We start from the raw sequence: 17,469 nt of genomic DNA, 5'->3' as shown, positions 1-17,469 counted from the left end.
TGGAGAGTTTGCATATGAATTCATTTTTCCAGGCGGTCAGTGAATCCACAGTCGTCACAGCTCCCAAGAATAATCCTCCTCGTGTCTTGCATTTTAGTGTTTCTTTGTTCTGTTCTTTAATCCTGCTTGGTTATAAGATACGTGTGTGTGTGTGTGTGTGTGTGTGTGTGTGTGTGTGTGTGTACTGTACATACTGATTCACGTGGGCATGTGTGTGAGGGTATGAGTATGTGAGGGTGTGAGTGTGTGTGTGTGTGTATACTGTATGTACTGATTCACGTGGGCATGTGTGTAAGGGTGTGTGTGTACTGATTCACATGGGCATGTGTGTGAGGGTATGAGTGTGTGAGTGTGTGTGTGTACTGTACATATTGATTCACGTGGGCATGTGTGTGAGGGTATGAGTATGTGAGGGTGTGAGTGTGTGTGTGTGTGTATACTGTATGTACTGATTCACGTGGGCATGTGTGTGAGGGTGTGTGTATACTGATTCACATGGGCATGTGTGTGAGGTTATGAATGCGTGAGTGTGTGTGCGTACATGGACATATGTGTGACAGTGTGAGTTTGTGTACGTGGAGCCTTGAGGTCAACATCGGGACCCTCCTCAACTGCCTGCCACACCTTACCGCTGTTTCTTCTGAGACAGGTTCTCTCACTGAACCTATAGCTCAATGGTTCAGCTTGCCTGGCTGGCCTGTGAGCTCCGGTCATCTGCTAGTCTCTGCCTCTCTGGTGCTGGGGTAGATTAGCAGGAAGCAAAATTGTCTCTTTCCAAAAACCATTGGAGGAATTTGGTCCTTTAATGAAAAAGTAGATGTGTTGTACTAATGTGTAAGCTTCATGGCGGTCTTAGCTGGTGTTTTAGCTAATGTGCACTGTGCCTGACATTTAAGTGGGTGTGGGAATCCAAATTCCAGTCCTCATGCTTGTAGCAAGTGCTTTACTAACAGAGCCAAATAATAGTTTAAACTTACGTTTTCCAGCATTGGAGATCAAATCCAGGCTATGGACATGCTAGGCAAGAGCTCTACCATTGAAATGTACTAAGCTCTAAAAGTCTTGAATGGAGGAAGCACCATGACTTTCGTGTGCCACCCATGAGGACAAGGTGGTCTGGTGTGAACAGATTAAAGAGATCTATGCCTCCTTTCACCTGTCTGGCCGTAATGCACCAATCCACATTAGGGAGAGAACAGCATGCACTTTGTGTTTGCAGAAGCCCAGGTACAACAAGGAACTGGTCAGGAATCTCTGCTCACCCCTCATCCTCCGAACGAGGAACTCTTGGGACAGAGGAGCCATTTGCTGGCTCGGCCTTCCGTGTCATCAGAAGGGAACAGCAGAAGACATTGCCAAGTAACCACAGTGCACAGAAGTTATTGAACTCTTGGCCCACGGTTCATTTTGTCCTGCACACACTTCACGGCAGCAGAGAGCCAGACTGAGGTTATCAACTGGGGTTTATAAATGGATTGCCACAATTTCTACTCAGTAACTGAGTTTCGAACAGAGAAGGGGAGTCTTGGGGTCCCCTCTGTGCCAGGAATTATTTTTTTGTATCACTTCGCTATTAGGAAAGGGTAAAATTGGGGCAGCCAAGATGCACCCTGAATGCAGAATAGATGCAGGGCATCAATGCAAGCCTCTGGAACAGCTGCACTGGGCTTCTGGAAGCCTTTCATCCCACTACACAAGAATACCAGATGTCTCTTATTCCTTCTGAGGCCTTTAACATGTTGTTACTGCCAAACTCAAAGGGGAAAGAGAGCTTTAATTTACTGTTGGGAAGACTGTAGCTGTAGGTAAAAGAGCTACCAGCAATCCAACGGTCACAAATCTTTTCGACTGTAAGCAATGCGCATACAGGTCATGGGATCAAGGCCCACCGTTCCCAAGATATCACCTAGTTAACTGGAGAAAATAGGAAGTCAATAAGAAATAATAGCTAGGTGAGTGTCCCTTTGGGATCAGCTTTTTGTTTTTGTATGTGTTTAAGAACAGAGATGTAAATGTCTTCATCTAAATGAGCAAGTCTTTATCCTTGCCACTTAACAAATGTCTGGATAAGCATGTGTCACCAAGATTCATTCAGTCCATCATCTCACATTGTGACACACACACACACACACACACACACACACACACACACACACTCACATACAAGAGGCACATGGCACATGGCGGGGGTGGGGGAGAGACAGAAATAGAGACAGACAAAGGGTCCACCCAAGAATGACCGAATTCTTCCTTTAAAGACTCTAAGGTAGGGTAAGCTCTCCTCCTGCACAAAGAGCAGGGCTCACACTGTCTTACAGAACCATTGTTGGACACAGTTGAGTGTTGACACCCTTCATATTTAACTATGCGAACTCTTCCACGGGCCTGTGGTTGCAAGGGCAGAGGAAGTTCCAGTTTCCAAACTCAGCTACTGAAGGCTTCTAGCTACTCAAACTGATCTTCCTGATGAGAAGACTCACAGCAAAGCTCACCTTCGGGTATTCTGGCATATTCTTACATGCAGATAAGTTAGATTTATTTTACACTGAATGAGAGAGCTGGGAGACCCTTGAAGCACCTGCCAGCTGTTATCCAAATGGCAGGGCCCCAGGGTAAGGGCTCCCCCAGGCAAAGGCCAGTTTGCCTGGGCCTTGGTGATGCAGATGTGGTTCGAAGTCCCCATCTGACTGTCTGCAGTCTTGGGGAGTGTTCCCTCTGTCTACTGTTTCTACCAGGCCATATGCCCTCTCCCAAGAGCACAAAGCCACAAACTGATCAGTGAATAAGTATGCAAGGCTTGCCCTGCAGCAGTAGATTAAGGAGTTCAGGAAGGAGAGAGGCAAGAGGGCTTCTTTCTCTCAAGCTAAATACTAATGAGAAGAAAATAAGTGATGGATTTCCAGAAGTAATTATCTTCGCGGTGATACTGTGGGCTGTCCCGCAATCACGCTGCCACTTCTATTTGGGGAGCACTTGGTGTGTGAGAATAAAATCTTAATTGCATTTTCAATTTCCTTCCCCTATCTAATCTGCTGCTGGGATTTTACACGCCAGAGTGCTTTTGTAACGGCAGCAGGGCAGAGGTGCCTCATCTCAGGGAGCTCTTCCTCCCTCCTGTTTGCATTCAGGAGCTGCAGGTGTGCGCATGCATCCACATCCCTAGTTCACTCCAACAATACACTGGAGTAAGTTGGTGGAGGATGTTGTGAACTTCTGTTTTTAAGGAGCGGGTCTTAGCCATTGGGACGCTAGCCTCCGTGAGTCTGTGTTTCACCTTAAAGCTTGAGATTTTGCAGTCAAAAGCCCATGGAACACAAGTCTTTGAAAGCCTAGGAACACAAGATATCACATCATACCTTCATCTCCCAAGTCGTTGTCAAGGCAAGAAAACCTTGTAGTGGACCCCACAGGGAAGAGGGCTTCCACATGGACTTACCTGGGTCCTTGTAGATGCTGAGCACGCCCTTGAAGTAATGAGGTAAGAATCTTTCCAGTAAAAGTAGCACATCCTCCAACTCCTCCAGAATCCCCACGAGCAGGAAGTTCTCATTCACGTTCAGCTTGGCACGCTCCAGCGCCCACTCGCCAGGCTCCCTTGACAGACAAGAAAGTCTCTTTCCATCAAAGGCTTTGATGTGCAGCAACAACCCATGGAAGGCTGATCTCCTCTGTCCATCGTGTGTTGTAACTCTCCCCATCCCTCTCCCTCAAGCCATTTGTGTAAGCCCCAACCTGAATTCCTTCTAGGTCTAGCCAAGGTCTAGCCTATTCTAGAACAGCCCATTCTTCCCCCGTTTCTCTAGCTGAGGTATCTTTTTACATGCACACCAGGGCCAGGGTACTGAAATGAATATGCCTGTCTAAGTATTTAATGAAAGACAATTATAGGCACAGGCACTTAGGACCTGAGCAGATGGTTAGAATGACATTTTTTATAGATGAACCAAGTGGAACCCATTTACTGAAGTCAGAGTCACTGACAATATTTTTGTAATGATCAAAACTAGTGTCCAATAATGCCTGCTAATCATCTCATCCTTTAAAAAGTATCAACACTGGTTTTTGTTATTGCTGTTTGTTTGAGTTACAGAAGGGAAGGAGCCAAATTTCTTTATAGGTCAGATTTGGGGGAATTTGGACAAGCCAAGATAACTCTTGAAACAACAACAATAACAACAAAATAAGTCTCACCTGCTGCAAAGGACTGCTGTAAAGGTCCAACAAAGTGATACTGGTGGAGTGAATCTGGGGATCCTCATGTGAACAAGATAAGGCATCCGAGCACACTGCCCAAGGTCTGAGGCCCACTTTAGGGGGTTAGAATCATATTCCTTGAATGCCTCCCCCCATTGTAATAAAAAAGAAGTCATTTGACCCTGTATCCCCAGACTCCAAAGCATTGACACTGATCACTGATCATCCGTGTCAATGCTGGGGGAAGGCTGCCTGAGCCCAGGATGCTGATAAAGCCTGGGTTTTGCATCGTAATTACACTCTCCTCTCACAGTAAGCTAAGCAAAATGGCAGCAACAGCAAGACTCGCCATCAAACAGAAATGAAAATGTAAGCCCCCCAAATGCCAAGAATGTGTCACAATTTAGAATCAGCTATGCCCGCCCCCCCATAGCCGGAACCTAAGGACCCTCAATTCCTACTCAGTGTCTCAAGCTTTAGCTCCGCCATGCAGAGCCTGTGATTCTTTGCAATCTTTTCTTCTCTAGGTTGTAGCCATGTTCTTAGGACAATGCATACGGTTTCCAACTAGCGCTACTCCAGCACCACCTAAAAAAGCAGCTCGGAATGCTGGTGCCTGCCCTGGGGTACGCCGCCCACCCGAGAAAGACCTTGTGTCAAGCAGGTTCTGTGTTCAAGTCAGGCCAGCTTGATCTCTGGAGAGCACTCTTTCTATGTCCGTTGATCTCAGCCTTCCTAACGCTGCGACCTTTTAATACAGTTCCTCATGCTGTGGTGACTCCCCAACCATAAAGTTATTTTCTTTGCTACTTCCTGTCATTTTGCTACTGAATCATAATGCTGTGTTTTCTGATGGTCTTAGATGACCCCTGTGAAAGGGTCTTTCGACTCCCAAAGGAGTCGTGACCCACAGGCTGAGAACCACTGTTCTGTGGAACTGTATCTCATTAGAGACAAATTGGGTATGTGCCTCCAGAGTGTTGGACCAGATGGAGCTTGCCAAGCACAGAGATGGTCATGGGTCACAAACAACCACTGTGGAGGAGCAGGCTGGCCACCTGACGCTGGTCTCCACTGTCTTGTTGGGTGGTGGTGACAGCTGTGTTTTGGGTAGATGAATGGGTTTGGTGGGTGTAGCTGTAACAGAGCTGTATGTGACCATCCCTATTGCTGTGCCACGGAGCCTCAGGTTCTTTATATGACACTCAGAATGGCAGATGATACTCTTGAAGAGCTACTGTCATCACGAACTGAATTCCAAAAGGTTGAAGGGGTTCATGCAGAAGGTTCCCAGAGTGCCCGTGTGGCAGGGGTGCTATGCCAGCATGCTTACCTACATCTGGGGTGCTGTCCACAGAAATACGGAATGATGTAAAATAACCTGGGGTTGGAACACTCAGGGTAGTTTTCCAGAATGCACTCATTGATGTCCTACGAGAGAAGACAGAGCAGTGAAAGGCCCCATTGTTTTAGCAGGGCTTTGCTGAATGCCATACAATTAAAAAAAAAATGACATATTTCACCCCAAACCCTTAGGCAGACAGAGAGAATTCACAGACTTCCTAAGAAAACTTTTCTTTCACCTCTCAATATCTGGGTGCACTGGCCAGGTATATGCATGGCCTGGGCAGGTCGGGCTGTGCCTGCCTGGCTGAATACCCTGCATCCCTCATCTTCTGGAGGCTGGAACATTTAGTTAGGTCATAAGCATAATAAAGAAAGTCCTACCCCAGTGGGCAGCCCACAGGTATACAACAGACAATTAATGTTTATGGAATTAATCCAGTAAGATTTAATTCTTAATTAATTTTGAGCTAATTACCTACCATCGTGGCCAACCCTATACAAGTGAGTTTACGTATACAGACATCTGAGGAACAATTATGAAGTCTGACAGTCTCATAAAGGGTTTCCAAATTTCAGAGAAGCTGCCCGATTTCTAGGGTTATAAGTAAGAAAACGACAGGGTTTGGGAACATAAGCATCCTATCACTTTGAAAGGCAGTAGTATGATTCTCAGGTTTTCTTTTACATGAGGCTAGAGATGAGCTCTGCTAGCACTGCAGGAGTGTGGAATGTCCAGGGGTGGGATGGAAACTGAGTGGATGGGCTCACAGATCCCGATGGAGCTGAAGGGTGAAGGTGCGGGGAGTTGGCTGGTTAGTGGAAAGGGGGTAGGAGCAGGGCTGGTAGGCTGTGGGGTTTCAGAAGTCCATGTCCCTATAGGACACCACAAATAACCCTGCAATGTCAACCTGTGGGAAGCCATAAATTTCCAGTTCAGAGAGTGCGGTTAACGAGGCTTCTTTTCTTAGACCATGGCACATCCTGGGGGACTTCAAGGGGTTCCATTTGAGCCCATTAGGATGACGAACGGTACTCACTACAGCCCTGCTAAGGAAATTCTATAGGAAGAAGTAAATAAAAGATGTCTCCGGCAGAAGGTCAAGGGTAATACTTGATATCCACTGCTCAAGGACACAGACAGGAAGCTCCAGACAGAGGCCCTTGGAATCAGCTCCTGACCATGTGCACAGACGGCCATGTGAACTCCCAGGGTCAGAATCTCAGTGCAGTGTCTTGTTCGGAAGGGGTCTCTCAGTTTCTGGGGGACAATAGAACCTGCTCATAACTACTGATGTTTAACTTGGTGGGAGACTTTATTATGATCATCTTTTTGTGATGAGCGTCTCTTGGCACATACGTGTTTTAAAATGCTCTCACAATTTCATCTTTTTTTCATCCCTTTAATTTTTAAATTTTATCTTATTCTGTGTCTATGAATGTTTTGCCTGCACGTATGTGTGTGTACCAGTTGCATGCCTGGTGCCCAAGGGAGGCCAGAAGAGGGCGTTGGAGTCCCTAGAACTGGAGTTACAGAGGGCTGTGAGCTGCCATGTGGATGCTGGGAAAAGAACCCAGGTCCTCTGGACTCTGAGCCATCTCTCCTACTGTTTCTTTTACTTTTAATGATTTAAGTAGAAATGGTTTACTTTTATTTAACTAGTTTTCCTCGCTTAGTGTATATTAATCGTTATGAGATTTCCACACACATATATCGTGCATCTTGCTCCCACTTGCCCTGCACTCCCCTCCCCTCCCCACCCCTCCACCCCTGCTGGTTTACCTCCTTCTCCCTCAAGCCTCCTTTCTGCTTCTTTCCCTCCTGATACACACACACACACACACACACACACACACACACACACACACACACACGCTTGTACTTGTACGTCTATAAATCTAGATTCTGCCTGTGAAGGAAACATCTGCTCTATTTCGTCTTTCTTCCCCCACCACACTGTCTTGTCTGCTTCCTTTTAGAACTCTTTCTTCCCACAATAAGCCCCACCCTCCTACCTTCATATCCTATATACATACACACCACATACACAAATACCCACATATTTACATTGAAGTGTAAATTCCCCATATGAGAGAAAGCATCATGTAATTTTTGTCTTCCTGAGTCTGGCTTATTACACTTTACCTGATGATCTCTCCTTCCCTTCATTTTTTTTTTTCTGGCAAATGACCTTATTTAATTCTTCCTAATGGCTGGATAAAATCCTATTGCGTGTGTGCATGCATGCATATCACGTGTGCTTCTGTGTGTGCACGTGTGTGTTGTGTGTCTATGTCCGTGTGCACGTGTGTATTTTGTGCATGCACGTGTGTGCATTTATCATATCACACTTTCTTTACTCATTCATCTATCTGGACCTCTAAGCTCCTTGCGTCTCTTGGCTATTACAAGATGTGCAGCAATAAGCCTGCACGTGCGTGTAGCAAGTGCCGTGGTGTGACGCTGCCTTTGATTCCTTTGCGTATCTGCTCACACATGGTGCAGCTGTATCATACGGCAGTTCTAATATTAGTTTTCTGAGGAGCCTCCATACTGACTTCAGCATGGCTACCCCGGTGGGCGTTCCCACCAGTAGTGTGTCGGCTTCCTCTTCTCTTGCCGGAATCATCTGCTTTCTTTATGACAGCGATTCTGACTGGGGGTGGGGAAGCTTGTTCTCCCCCCCCCCCCTTTGCGTGCAGTGCTTCTAGGGTAAGAGTGTTTAAAAAAACCTTTAAAACTTACATCTGAATTTTCTTTAATTTAGAGTGGGAGGATCTAAGTTACACTACTTCAGTTGTGGTTGTAGCCAAGTTAACTTGACTTACTCCTCAGGACGTTGGGTTAGGTGTTCCTCTACAACATTCTCCCCTGCCTAAGGCTAACACTCTTTTACAGTTAGGTCTTGGGCACAGGACTTGACTCCACTCATAATTTCACACCATTAGGGAAATAAAGAAAAATACTTCAAAGTGGGCACTGAGGATAATTGAAGTCCTTTCTGTACCCAAAGCTATGACAATCTAATCCACCTGGAATTCATCCCAAACAAATTGTATAAGCATTTGGTTTAGAATCCCAACAAACCCAAAGAGAAATGGCCTATATATTTTGTTGTTTATCATTTTTGGTAACTAAAAGGAACCTGAGTTCTAGTCTCAGCTCTGCAATTAGCTGAGGGTCCTTAGCAAAATGATGACGGCCTTGAGCCTCAGTTTTCTCATCCTGGGACATGGGGCTGAACCTCACAACTCATTTTATGAACTGATGGACAGAGCTGTCCAGGTCCCTAAAGCAGGTTGTGTATGTTGAAGAACTAGGAAAGATGATCACGCTTTGATTCTTACATGTAAATAAGAGCCCTTAGTGTTTTCCATCTATACTATTCTATCTCAATGTTTCGGGAAGGTACTGATGTCAACACATCTCACCTGGAGGTACCACTTGCTAGAAGTAGTCCTTGGCAAGTATTTATGTCTCACAGGCTCAAGTGTCTCATCTGTAAAATGGGAACAATGTTTGTGTTCCACCCAGACCCTTAGAAAGCATGCATGCCCTTTATTTTACCTGTCACTCAGCTCTTCATCTTATGCCAACAGACTGTACTTTAAGCATCTGAATCCCTTTCCCCTTTGGTTCTATATAGGCTATACACAGTTTTTTGTTTTTTGTTTTTTTGTTTTTTTCGAGACAGGGTTTCTCTGTGTAGCTTTGCGCCTTTCCTGGAACTCACTTGGTAGCCCAGGCTGGCCTCGAACTCACAGAGATCCACCTGGCTCTGCCTCCCAAGTGCTGGGATTAAAGGCGTGCACCACCACAGCCCAGCGATATTATACACAGTTTTAAAGTAATGACTTCCACTAACTCAGAGAAAACAGGAAGAAAAATATGGAAATGTGAAATGTGTGATTTGTGTTTTGTCAAAAACACAACTGGTTGGAAACAAACTAATAACATGAAGCAAAAGCAGGAAAAATTCCCCACTTCCACCCCTGTAGAGCGTGACTTTCAGCTCAGCTGACTTCCTACATGAAACCACAAGACAGTGTAGGAAAAAAAAAAAACAACCCAAAACCGTTTCCAATATGGATTTAAGAGAGATTGGGAGCAGATCTCCCTACTCTAAGATGACAGACACTAGAGGAGAGTTGAGCAGTAAAGGACATGCAGAAGGGCGATTTATTGTGCTGGCTCTAACGGCTGTGTTAGAAGTGGGACAGGGAGGAATTACTGAGTCCATTCACCACCGAGCCATTAAAGGCATCCCTGGCCCACAGGTGGGCAGCGGCAGTCGGAGGACGAATTTGATGGGTTAGTCAACTTAGGTAAGTGGAATCTAAGCTAACTTTTATTGCATACACTCTGCCTCATAAGCCTTTTTTTTCAAACCATATATATATATATATATATATATATATATATATATATATGACCCAGAACCTTAAAAAAAATGACCCAGAACTGGAAGAGTCAAACAAGACTTCTCAGGGAAGTTTAATGGACTTCAAGGGGCCAGTGGCCAGGTATCCTCATTTCCCACTCCATGCTCAGGTCTGGCCAGAATTACGGGTGACATGATCCTTCTAGAGGGGGATGGGAAGTGTCCTTTGGAGTGGATCTGCACACAGCCCTCCAGAAAGCATCACAGCTAGGAAGTAGCACTTTCTTCTTTTGAAAGTTCCCACTGGGGTGGTGTACGGTCACACCTGTGGTCACTAGTGACTTTGGTGTCCGTGTGGTCCTTTATGCCACCTCTGAAACCCTGGCTATATGTCTGTGTCCTGTGGTGGGATGATCTGGGTAAACAAGGCACCACTCTCCCTTCACTATGACCAATATTCCTATTTGCTGGGGGACCTAGTCTAATGCAGCTCTTAAATCCTAGTTTGCTAATATTGCTGTGATAGTCTGACTAGAAGCAACCTGGGGAGGAAAGGGTTAATCGGTTTAGACACCTGCATCACAGTCCATCACAGAGAGGAGTCAGGGCAGAGACTTAGTAAGTCTGCACGGGTTCAGGCAGACTCTACTGTCCTCTCTAAATGTACTCAGGGTTTGGGACTTCTTGGCCCCAGTGTGTTAGCCAGTTCCTGTCGCTGTTAACAAAATACCTGAGATAAACAACAAGCAGGAAGAAATGTTTATTTTGGTTCACGGAAACTATGAGATTTCAGTCCATTGCTAAGGACCTGTACTGAGGTAGAACATTACAATAAGAGGGTGTAGAGAGAGGAGCAAGCTGCTCACCTTGTAGCAGCCAGAAAGCAAAGAGAGAGAGAGAGAGAGGGTAGGAAGAAGAGACTAGGGTCCTAAAATACCCTTTAATGACATGCTCCTAATGACCTAAACCCTCCAACTGGCCTGTTTTATGCCATTTCCCGGAAGTTCCAACAGCTGGGTGCCAAGCCTTATCAACCTGTGAATTTCTGAGGGACATAAAAATCCAATCAAGATGACCAGTATATACCATTCCACTCTCTCTATGGTACTTGTTCAACAGTTTCATCCTTATATTATCTTTCTTGTCATGTCCGATCATGTGAATGTCCCTTATAGTGTGAAGGCAAAACAGACTCCATCTTAGGGTAGGGCCACCATCTTAGACCACCTGCTGTACTCAGTTCCAGGAAGGACCTCAGGAATGTGCCATGGCAACTCGAACAGATACAGGACAGTATGTTCCTGCAGACACTCTGTCTGTGGTTTATGGTCCTTGAAGCTATCTAGATAATCCTGCTGAGCAGCCCAGATAATCCTGCTCAGCAAGTTGTGGTTTCCCACCAAAAAGTCTAATCCAATGGTTTCAAGTCCAAAGTCTAGACCAATAGTTTCAAAAAAATCACCTTGCTCCATATCTCATCTACCCAATCCCAATCCCAAGTTGCCAAAGCATGTAATTCCCAGCTTGCAGTTTTTCCTTATAAAAACTCTCTACCCCTGGGCTCTTGGCTGCTGGTACATTTCCCTCCATCTGCCATGCAGTGGACGCATATGTGCTTGCATCAGAAAGAGAGACCTTGGTGGTCTCTGGGGGTTTCTCGAAACAGATACAACAACAGCAGTTCTCAACCTGTGGGTCGTGACTCCACAAGGGGTCACATATCAGATAACCTGCATTCAGATATTTATATTACAAATCGTAACACTAGCAAAATTAAGGTTATGAAGTAGCAATGAAATAATTTTGTAGTTGGGAGTCACCACAACATGAGGAACTATATTAAAGCATTAAGAAGGTTGAGAACCACTGCTTTATTATCTTAATGGGATCTTGGAAAATAATTACTGTGGTCCGATTATAATCTTAAATTGAAAATGAGTCAACAGAACTAGTTTTCCCACCTCTCTACCATTACTAATATGCAGCTGAAAAGCCAACAAAAAACAAAAAACAATGACCACAACAAAGCAGTACAAAAGAAAACTCAAACGGATTGTGATGGCACATACTGGAATCCCAGCCCTCAGTAGACCAAGGCAGGAGGATTGTGAGTTTGAGGACAGCCTGGGGTACATAGTAAGACCCTGTCTCAAAAAGCCAAACACAACAACAACAACAGCAACAACAACCACCTCTGCTTTGGTTTAAATGAGAATGTGCTTCCCACCCTCCTTAGTCTCAGGGCTTTGAATGCATGGCCCTCAGTTGGTAGCACTGTTTAGGAAGGTTAAGGAGGTGTGGCCTTGCTGGAGGAAGTAAGTCACAGTGGGTGGTTTACTGAGACCAAAAGTCTCAGGCCACTGCCGGTTTGCTCTCTCTGATTACATTTCAAGATGTGATTCTCCACTTCCTGTTCCTGCCACCCAGTCTGCTGCTTCCTGTCATGCTGCCCTGCCATGATGGAACCTCATCCCTCTGGAACTGTAACCCAAAGCAAACTCTTTCTTCCGTGAGGTGCTCTTGGCAATGGTGTTCTACCATTGCGACAGAAAAGCAACTGGTACCAGTCCCCAAATTTTAAGACCCTCAAATTGGTTTTAACTTTCTGTTACTTTAATCCAGTGTAATACAGTTTGAGTCAAATCATAATGCAATATTTTTACATGTTACATGTCTATAAATATTAAACAAGCTCTATTTTTTTTCACACATTCTTGCCTTTGCAGGAAATCTTTTTCCCTCATGCCTATGGCAAATCAGTAAGGAAACCTCCTCTCACTGAATCAGTCAGTTCATCAGCCACACAGAACAGCAGCCTCACCAGCAGGAACCCAGCTGCAGCCACGGTTCATCTCAGAGAAGCGAGGAAGCATGCTGAGGCAGAGGTTCCCGAGTGAGGCAACATGGGAATATAGAACGTGGATTCAGTAAATGACTCTGGGCTCTCACTGCACTCTAGAAAGGTACATGAAATTCAAAAATGCAAAAAACCAGTGAGGAGCAGCTACATTCTGGGTCAGCATACACTCTCCTACTGCTCCCGGTGGATAGAGTCCCCAGTCAAGAAAAACCTCGTGTCAAATATAAGCGGAACTTGGGCTAATCTAAACACTCTGAAAGGTCTAAGGAATAGCGGCTGTACGTGGGCTTAGCATCATTTGGGTTAGCACTCCCATTGGGCAGAGTGATTCTTCCTCCTGAAGCTTGACGTTCATAACAATGATCAAAAATGGCTACTAGATAAGATTGAGAAGGACCGTTAGAGACAGAAGACAAGTGATGAGCACGGCATGCCAAGGCAGCTGCAGTGGACTCCACAGCTACGGAACAAGGGAAGGGGTGAGGCAGGCAGAAGTTCTGTCCTATATTTACAGCACAGGAAGAGAGCAAGGTATCTCACTGTGACGGGATGACAGACAGAGGCCCTGACCACCTGTGGTCAGTTGGTCGCAGGGTCTCATGGGTCTGTGTCGGCATCTACTTGAGGTGGACTTCTAACTGTGATAACCATCTGGCTCAGTAGGGACAGAGCCAGGCACAGTTTCCTCACTCCCTTCTCTAACATACCACTTTCCACGCTAGAGTGGGACTGATTGCCACCGTTCCCTGTGCCCTTGAGGGAACTGACAGTCCCAAGGCATGCAGAGAGACCACCCTCCTACTGGCTTCCTCCCCGACCCCTACCTACAGAAATGAGCTCTTAGTCAGGTGTTGGGTGGGAATGGTCTCATACATTAATGCATGCCTAATAAGAGGTCCGGTTCAGTGTGATTCCTGGACATGTTTTCATTAACTCAATAAAATGGCAACAATGTAGTGGGGAGGGGAGGAGAGGAGCGGTGGACCTTTATGGAACATCGACCACCATATTCGTAAAAGCTTGTGACATGAATGAGGCATATTCTGGGGACTTTAGATTTTTTTTTTTTATCTTGTTTAATGAGCAATGTTCAGGGACTACTAACAGCGTGGGAAGGGGGAAGGGTTAATTAAAAGTGGAGGTTATGGCTATTGAGGATAATATAAATCATTCTACTCTGATGGCAGCCCATTGCCTCCTCTCAGAGGCCCCAAAACTCACTCTGAATTCACTGCCAGGTCCTGAGTTCTGCTGTTGCTTCTGGAATTTTTTAGTCAGGGCCACCAGACTCTCTCCAGTTCTATGGCTAAAACTGGGCTTGCACATGCAGGACTTCTGATGTCCCACTAAAACAAATCATAGCACAGAGAGGCCCAGTGTGGCCGGGGGAAGGGGCAGGACACCAGGGCTCCCTGCCCTCCTGAAGATGAGTTATCTTTAGTCCTGCTCTGTCCATTGGGTGATTTTAACACCTTATGTGATGTAAAGGTTCAAAATCTAAAAATCTCGGCGGCTCTAGACAACAAACCTAGCTGAAGATCATTTGGGCAGCTCAGGTGACCTGTGTCTGCATCTCATTTCTGCCCACTGTCTGGTGCAGGGCTGTCTGACCTTACTCTGTCCAGCAGGATCATGATTTGTAGCTTGTGTCCAAGCCTCTGTCGTAGAAGTTTTCTTCATACCCTGGCCCCTCTAGATTCTAGAAGAGGATTCTCTGCTTTCATCAGCTCCCCACCCCTCCTCCAGGTTAGGTACAGATTCTCCCCCTGACTATCACATCAGTCCACAGGGTTGGTCAACAGCATAAGCTCTGGAGACGGCCATCTCCTGGATTCTGGGCATTTTCTGGACACCACCGACCCTCACTGTATCACTTATACCTTAACTTGCCCACTGCCATTGTGCCTGCTGCAGTGTGGACATTAGGCTCTTGGGCTCCAACCCAGAGCCCCGCCTACCTCCCCCCTGCACCTGTGGGAGCAGGCGATCGCAGGGCTGAGGAAGTGCCGTCTCATGAACTTGAATCATGACTCCTTGCTCTTACGATTAAAGTGTGCCTTGTAGAAAAAGAGATCAACAAAACAACAATCTCAGCAACTACACAAGTTTATCTTCCTTTTCCTTTCCCAGGCAGGGTACCGGCCATTGAGAGCTCTATTATTCCCACCTAACCTCTCCCGGAAGAGGCACTGCCCAACCCATGTTAACAAGGTGAAGAGTAGCTTTCTGACACGTGTAATAGCGTTAAGAGCTATCTATGCAGCAGCCACATCTTTAATGCCAAAAAATAGTTTAAAACATACAGCATCTTGGCTAGGGAGATGGCTCAGGGGGTAAAGTGTTTTCTGTGCTAGCATGAGGAACTGAGTTCAGATCCCAAGAACCATGTAAAAAGCTGGGTGTGGTGCTACATGCTCTCGGGGCTAGGAGGCAGAGACAAGAGGATCCAGGTTCAGTGAGAGCCAGTGGCTCAGAAAAATATATGGTGTAGAACAATTGAGGAAGACACCTGATGCTGACCTTTGTCTGACCTCTGACGTCTGATTTTTAGATTTTGAAATATTTTAAAATAAAGTTTAAAAATAAAAAAATTCTAGTGATTATAATTTTGATCTATAATGTCACTATCGCACATTTCCAGTAAAGCACATTAATTCTTTGATCATTTCAGTTGTCATTATCCACTGTGAATGAACAGAGGCCCCTTGAATCTATAAAAAGCCAGAGACCCCAATCTGGCCCTTCGGGAGGCATACTGCCCACAGGGCGGGTGCTAGGCTGGCTTTCTTCACTGAGCTCTCCGAATCTTCTGGAAACCATACCTGCCAGAGCCAATGCTGTTCCAGGCTCCAGGGCAGGAAGGGCAGCCAGGTATGTAGACTTTTGCCAGCCAACGTGGTTATTTTATTAGGCAAATCAGTGTCTACAGATTCTAGCCTAAACCCACCGGGCCCAACCCAGTTTTGTACAAACATTTTCAAAGGTGAAGTGGAATACATTAACAGTCACTAATTCTCATAATTATAGTGTTTTTGGCTAATAATCCCTTTCCTTCTGCCTCTGTCTCAAACATTAATACAAAGAATGTCTTTAAACAGGGGTCAGCCCCAGTGGGAGTTCCTTACAAAACCATCAGATACTCTGTACCAAGTGGGATATTGAAGGGCCTTCCTAAGACAAGAAATGTCTTGGCAAAAATATGCAGCGCATAAATTTTACAGACTCGTAAAATGGAAGGCCTGAATTTAGGAACTGGTTGAAAGCATACTGAGCAAAAGGCTGGGTCTGGTGGCCAGGGCCTGTACTCTCAGCTACTTGGAAGGGTGAGGCAGGTTCCAAGTTCAAAGCTCGCCTGGGCTACAGAGTGAGTTCAAGGTCAGCCCAGATAATTAATATAGACCTTGCCTCAAAAGAATAGGTAACAAGAGGGCTGGGGATATAGCCCAGCAGTAGAGTACCTGCCTAGCATGTGTGAGGCTTGGGTTCAGTAACCCATTTTCACATGCTGTACCGTGTGTTGGCTGTGGCCCTGTTCTAAGTGAGAGATTCTCTCCCTTTACCCTGATTCTGCTTCTCTCTCTTATGTTTTTCTCCTCCCTCCTTCTTTATTAGTTTCATGGTTCCTACCTTCCGGACTCCTGAGCCCTTAGCCCAGAACTGGGTGTTAATGCTTCTCAGCCTATGGGGACAGTAAGGAGACTGTTGACCTGTCACGAGGCAACAAGCCGCTCCCTTCCGATCTGCCAGTCTGTGGTTTTGTTTTTTATCTCCTGAGGCCTCGGCTTCTTAGGCTCACAGCTCCATGCAGCGGGTGTCTTGCTATTACCTTCTGCATCCTTTCTTGAGAGGATGGGAAGTGCAGGACCCCACCAGGGCCTGGTCTGGCCTCCACCTTGGCATAGACACCATCTGGACCTCTACCCTCTACCCACAAACCCATTCCAGGTAGCCACGGTTTGGTTCTTCACCAGAGCGAAGCTGCTATTGCCCCAAATCTCAGTTTTTATTCCTTTGGGCTTCTTCTTTGACACTCGACTGACTTTTGTGATATGTTTGGGGGCTGAGGGAATAAAACGTCGCCATACCACAGGCAGCATGTGTGGGCCATGCATGCTCCCTGCTACAGTGAGGTCTGTCAGGAAACCTTGCTCAGCAGAGGCACGGGTGACCTGAGATCTATGGAGCACAAGTCACAAGAAAGAATCTTGGTACTGTGTCAAGCCCGTGTCAAAGCCTCATGCAGACTGATGGAAATGGGATCATTTTTCGCTTCATATATCAGAGTGCTGAAGCTAGACATCAGTGTGATTCTTTCTACTGGTGCAGCGAGACACTCACATCACAGAAGCGATCGCCGAGCTTCAAGTTAGTTCCACTGTGTTGTGAAAAGCTTCAATGTTTGAAACATGCCGGGAATACAAAAATTTCATCAACTTTGCTCTAAGTAGTCCATTATATAGTCCAAATTTCTAGACAATTCTTCTCTCTGCATTATAATACACACCCAGTGCCAGACAAGTACTTTATGGAAGTAGTCTTTGAAGATGATGAAATTTTTATTTGAATTGAGCTATGCTTGGGAAATCACTGTGGGAATCTGGACATCTGATAAAAGCTTTTAGATGGTGGTGCCACTTTCCAATAAACAACATCATAAAAAATTCAGCAGCAAAGTCAAGTCCAGAATAC

The 17,469-nt window shown here is 45.7% G+C and overlaps 1 protein-coding gene across 1 annotated transcript in view; it reads right to left on the bottom strand.

Moving 5' to 3' along the window:
- Positions 1-17,469, bottom strand: part of Ust (uronyl 2-sulfotransferase) — a 289,547-nt gene that overhangs the window by 37,473 nt on the left and 234,605 nt on the right. Inside the window, exons 6-7 of the mRNA XM_059272763.1 lie at positions 5,528-5,625; positions 3,437-3,594 (exon numbers count right to left, since the gene is read on the bottom strand). Coding sequence (XP_059128746.1) covers positions 3,437-3,594; positions 5,528-5,625 — 256 coding nt within the window. The remainder of the gene's footprint in view (positions 1-3,436; positions 3,595-5,527; positions 5,626-17,469) is intronic.

The sequence above is a fragment of the Peromyscus eremicus genome, chromosome 8b (assembly GCF_949786415.1).
Source record: "Peromyscus eremicus chromosome 8b, PerEre_H2_v1, whole genome shotgun sequence".
In the NCBI taxonomy this organism is placed as follows: Eukaryota; Metazoa; Chordata; class Mammalia; order Rodentia; family Cricetidae; genus Peromyscus; species Peromyscus eremicus.
The sequence above is the reverse complement of the archived record's forward strand: the minus strand, read 5'-3'. Positions and strand labels throughout refer to the sequence as shown.